At 39.9% G+C, this 6000-nt stretch overlaps 1 protein-coding gene across 1 annotated transcript in view; it reads left to right on the forward strand.

Moving 5' to 3' along the window:
- LOC105061203 (phospholipase D delta) overlaps positions 1 to 2776 on the forward strand; it is a 141542-nt gene extending 138766 nt beyond the window's left edge. The window contains 1 exon segment of the mRNA XM_010945178.4: positions 2238 to 2776. Coding sequence (XP_010943480.2) covers positions 2238 to 2522 — 285 coding nt within the window. The 3' untranslated portion in view covers positions 2523 to 2776.
- Positions 2777 to 6000: the final 3224 nt, after the last annotated feature.

Consider the following 6000-nt stretch of genomic DNA (forward strand, 5'->3'; position numbering starts at 1 on the left):
TTGTGCCAGTTGTACTCCTCTGCCATGTCTTTCTTGTTCCTTTTTTCTTCTTTCTTTTCTCTTCTTGTCTGTTCATTGTATTTTTGCTTCTTCTCATTTTACTTATCAATGAAATATGGGTGGCTTGCCACCATTTTGCTCAAAAAAATTCCTATAGTTGATAAACTTTGACTTTGTCTTAAAAATCTTTTGAGGACCCCTTTAAGTGAGCTTGTTAGAAGTGCTATGCCAGTAAGTTTGCAGAAGCACTACCCACTTTCATCAGATTGGTGCAATAATTTTCATGAAACTCCTTTAGAAACCTCGAGGAATTGATTCCACGCTATTGAGTCTATAACAAAAAATAGATGCATTTTTATTCGTTCTTCCACATTGGCCAAATGAAGTCTTTTTCAACCAACATTTATGCACATTACACTATTGATCTTTCTCATAATTGTTGCTCACAAAGAAACTTCACTGGAGGTGAACCATATTACTCTGTACATGAACATAGGGAGTTAGGTGCCCCAATGCCAATGAACTCCAAAGCAGATAAAATTGTGAGAAAATTGACATCATTGCCACACCCTTTTGTTTTTTTCCTGGGCTTTGGCTTCAGGTGAATATTATTCTTTATGGACAGTTAACAGATGCAAGAACGCAGTTCGAGTTCCTGATGCAAATATTCTTCATAATTTGTATCAACAAATGCAAACCCCACCCAAGGAACAATTTGGTACAATTCTGATGGTCATCCAATTATCATACATCAAAGAATTTTGCAAAGACAAGTTGTAATATAAGTAGGATTGTCATTTAGATCTGTGAAATAAACAATAAAACAAGTCCTCCAAATCTCCAATCAAGGTTTTCAGAACCATCCCGAACTGGATGGTTCGGGGCGTGCCGAACCGCACCGGCAAGGAACTGGGACGGTTCCGACGGAGAAAACGGCACACGCCAGTGCCGGAGAAGAAAGAGAGGAAAACAGAGGGGGAGAGAGAGAAGGAGAGGGAGAGGCTGATGGCCCTCTACGGAAGCCGACAATGGCCCTTTGTGGCCGTCGAAGGGTGGCGAAAGCTGCCGCAGCTCGGTTCGCCCAATGGGGTTGCCACAACGAGCAAGAAAGAGGGAGAGAGAGAGGGGGAGACCACCGGAGATGGGAGGACGGAATGGCGGAGAGACCACGGAGGTCTTTAGGTGGCCACCGTGGCCACCGGACGGTGGAAGCGGCACGGGCGGAGGCACGGAAGCGGTAGGCGGAGGCCGTTTTTAAAAGGAAAAGACGAACAGTGAAGCTGGCACTTGGTTTGCTGGCTTCATTGTTTTAGGATTTTTTTAAAAAGAAGTTTAAAAATAGTGAAATCAGCACTCGATTTGCCGGCTTCACTATTTCAAACTTTTTTAAAAAAAAATTAGAAATAGTGAAGCCGGCAAACCCATTGCCGGCTTCATTGTTATCGGACTTTTTTAAAAAAAGTCCGTGAAATAGGGACGATCGTCCCTGTTTCACACCGTGGAGCCGCAAGTGGCATTTACGCAGCTTAATGGCCACGGCGGCCAGCCAAAGGCCCTCCGGCATCCTCTCCTACGGACCCCTCTCCCTCTTTTTTTTCCCTCTCTTTTTCTTCCTCTCTTTCCTCTCTCTTTTTCTCCTCTGGTTCTCCCTCTGTCGATTCGCACTAGTTTGATTCAGTACGGAATCGTACCAGACCGTGCCATCAGTCGACTGAAACGGCCACCGGTGCCGATTTTCAAAACCTTGTCTCCAATACTAACCCCCTTCATCCATGATCACTATTTACTCCTGTATCAACCTTACCTTAAGCAGAAACTCAGATATTGTTTCTTGCATTTCTATATTTCCTTTCATTTCTCTATGTTTCCTTTCTTTTCTTCATGTTATCTGGAGCCAAGAGAAGAGCACTGGATTTTTGCTTTCTACTTTTCTTGCATCATAGGTCCACTTCATAAGCAATGTTGGCTGGGGTTGCCCATGTGCTAGATTCCTGCTTGAGAAATCACTGCTATAAAAATCTTGTGGCAAAGGCCAAAAGAGTATCATTTCAAGATTGTTGGTAACTTTTAGTGTTTCAAGAGGAGATGGTGCTATATCTGTGGTTCAAAAGCATTCAGAAACATACATTATTCCTTCACAGTTTCATGAAATGCAAACTTCTGATGTGAAGACTGTTATGTTTAAGTTATTTTTTAAATTGTTCATGTTCTTATTGTATGGATCCCTTTTTCTGTAGGTATATGGATACAGGATGTCACTGTGGGCAGAGCATCTTAGTAAGTTGGATCCATGCTTTATGTTTCCCAGTGGTTTGGATTGTGTAAGATGTGTGAATAAAATAGCTGACGAGAACTGGACAAAATACACAGCGGAGGAGGTAATTCCACTGCAAGGACACTTAATCAGGTACCCAATTAAGGTTGATGCTGATGGTAAGGTCACACCGCTTTCGGGCAAAGAAACCTTTCCTGATGTCGGTGGTAAGATTTTAGGCGAGCCTACTACGCTTCCTGACAGTTAACCATGTAATATCTCTAATTCCATTTATTTGTTTTAGGCAGGCATAATTAGCTGTTTGCACAAGTGGAAGTTTGGAACTAATTGTCATTGTATATTTCCAGTTATATATGTGTCTGTATCTTAAGCGTTTTCTCTTTGTACAGTATGTAAATTAGAGATGAAATCAGTTAGTGGGAGTGGTAAAAATGGACTGCAAGTTGACACCCATGGCAAACTTGCATTTCAACCCTATTTATATATTTCATCAAGAAACCGCAGCATTAAGATTGATTTCAGATGATGATATTACTTTTCAGGTTGTATAACTAATGATTCTTCTAAATATTGTGCTGCTCTATGCTGTTTGCTAGGACATTTAGACCAGTAAAAACTGCCATGGAAGGCAATATGCTGTTGCTAGCAGTATTTCAGGATCTGAAACAGTAAATATTGTTTCTTGGGTCAGACCCAAGTGCTTGAAATACAGGTTCTGTTGCTCCTGGGAATGGATATTTGGAATCCCTTGGCCCATGATAAATACCCAGCCCCAAAGTTATCAGGAAAGTCATCTAAGGAGATGAAAACTTGCATGATGCTTGCAGCTAGTTTCGGGAGCCATTCTATATTCTGACCAGTTATTGGACAGTAGCTGATGCATCAGAATTCCTATACTTTCTGATCCCTTGAGGATTGGGCATAGTGCATGTCCTTTTAATGTCTCATTTGATCCCTCAGGATGATGTGATAAATGTTTTTTTTCAGTTATTGTTTTCCATTTAGCAGGTCAAATTTACTGCTGCATACTGTCCACAGGTACTGTTTACACTACAGTACCATAAACAGTAACCGTGGGTTAATGGAGTAATTTAGAATTTTACATGCTTTGGTTTTTCAGTTTATGTCCAAGTTAGAGAGTGGTAGTTTGAGTCTAAAAACAATGGTTAAAATTTGCTCGTTGGTTTGGGTTATTTCCAGATTTAAACAGTCCTAATTTAGTTGGATAAGTGATTGATTAGGTTTATTAAAAGGGGGTTGTGACCTGCAATAGTTTTGTGATTTATAGAATTGTACGTGAGATTTTCTTGAGAATAGTAGGGGCCACCGACCTTCTGTTTCCTCTCTCTCTGCCCCCCGCTTATTCTCTTCTCGTCTCCTATATTTCTTATTATACTCTGTTTTCATCTGCTTCAAAATCAAAAGCTGACCTTGGATCTGAAATAGTTACTGCTGCTGTCAATTTCTAAACAACAATTCAGCAATTACATTTGAAGTGGCTTGTTTTACACTGATCAAATGAGTTCAATGCTAGATATATGCATCTAAGCCAAAAGAAGCTGCAGATCCATGTAGCTTTTAAATTTTCTACAAGGCTACATCAATTTGGTACCAGAGCATCAGTTCCAAAGCCGCAACCATGGTTACTAACAAACACCAATAACTTGAAGTGTATGTGGAGCAAGTTGATCAAGCAATAGGGGAATTGCAGAGCAAAGTCGGCAATGTAAAACATAAATTTGATGGGGCTTTTTTTTTTTTTTTTTTGCAGCAATACTCAACACTTGAGATGCATATGGAAAAATATGGTGAGATTATGGACATCTTGCAGCAATCAGTGGAAGATAATTCTGTTTTACTTGAATCTTCATCTACTACAGAATTTCAAAATACAGCAAAACCCTTTGAAGAGGTTGGCTTTGAACGCTATTTGCTGTCTCTACTTTCAGGACAACGACTTGCTAATTTCCAAAACTCAAGACAAAAATATAAATATACTGATTTTCCTGCAAACATGAGGTCTTGAGGTTCGAGGACAGTGAACCAATGGATAAGATAGGAGATTAAGGCAAATGGAAAGTTTTTTTGTAGATATGGGACAAGAAGCTGCTCATCCAATTCAAATGAATCTGCACCAAAATCAGAAGATCGTTCGATTTCCACATGACAAAATAGCAGGAGCTTATCAGGGAGTCAAGTTGGATATGCTGTTTCAAGGCAAGATGAATCCAGAGCTATACTTGGTTAACAGTTTGCATCTTCAAATTTAAGAGCTCCTGATATGTGGTGGATGTGACAAAGGTATACAATTTGGTGATTGGGACAAGAAATTGCTACATGGGAGATCAGAAGTATGTTGAAACAAAGGTGTCTGCCTGTGGACTATGACCAAACCCTTCAATTAAAATTTCAGGGCCTACAACAATGTGAAGATCCTGTGGAGTCCTTCACTGAGGTTCGATAAATTGGCAACAAGGATTGTTTGTTTGATTCTGAGGAGACTTCCAGCAAAATTTTTCTGGATTACAGTCCTGTATTGAAGATGAGATGGTGGGCCATGAATATTCTGGTCGGTTGATGAGATGTAGCTTGTTACCTTGCAAATTGATGACAACCTAAATGGAAGAGCATGAAGTCAGTGATTCGAGCTTGCAAATTGATGCAGGAACAGTTGTTACAAAGCTACAGAGAGAAAGTTTGAAATTCAAGCAAAAAAATGGAGGTATGAGTGCTTTAATTGCAAGGACTTGGGACACAGCTCAAGTATGTGTCCTAATGAAAAGGAGATATTGACTAAAACAATTGTTGAAGATGTTGAAATTGAGGAGGAAGAAGAAGAGGAAAAAGTTTGTTATGCACATGTTACACTTGAAGGAGACTAGATGTGAGACATTTTTCATGCACAGGGGCATTCATGCACTGAAGCAGCAAACTAGTCATGCTCGGCAAAGATCTAATATTTCCATGACATGTATGACATGCCAAGGAAAACTATGCAATCTCATTATTGATGGTAAAAGCGCAGAAAATGTCTGTCAAGATGGAGTGCACAGGCTTAGAGAGTTATCGGTTGCAGCATACGAACATCACTGGAGGTGAGCCTTAGCATAATGGTAAGATTGCTTCATTGTGATCTGGAGTGTATAAGCTCAAAACATATAATACAAAAATAGCTTCTTTGCATTAACGGATAAAGCTGAGTGCATCCGACCCTTCCCAGATCCTCCACTGATGCAAGCCTCATGCAATGGGCTGCACCTTTTAGTTTACCAACATCACCAATTATGTATGTTGCATAGGTGTAGCTCCTACATTAGAAAATCATCCAGAGTAGATCCTATGCTAGAAAACATTCAGTCCTGCATGTTTCACCAAATCCACAACCGTTGTAGGAGAATGATTGACCATGATTATTATGCCCACATTTCTTGTTAAAATTCTTTCCTCCGCTGGAATGTTACCATAAATGGCTATTGAATGGTCCACAACATTGCTACTTTCTGAGTGATGTTTAAGTTGTTCATGGCTTTGAAGTTGCGGTACAAGATCATTGAAAGTAGGAACCAGTGCTTTCAGCATTGCTGTTTTAGAAGATTCATAGCTTAAAACGGAAAGCGCAAAAAAGAAAAAAATAGGAAAAAGAAAACTTCCCTTGACCTCTCAAAGGTTTGCCCATTGCATGTAGCTCTCACATATGGTTTTGAATCAAAAAGGTTTTTAGATAG

The sequence above is a fragment of the Elaeis guineensis genome, chromosome 11 (genome assembly GCF_000442705.2).
Source record: "Elaeis guineensis isolate ETL-2024a chromosome 11, EG11, whole genome shotgun sequence".
Taxonomy (NCBI): Eukaryota; Viridiplantae; Streptophyta; class Magnoliopsida; order Arecales; family Arecaceae; genus Elaeis; species Elaeis guineensis.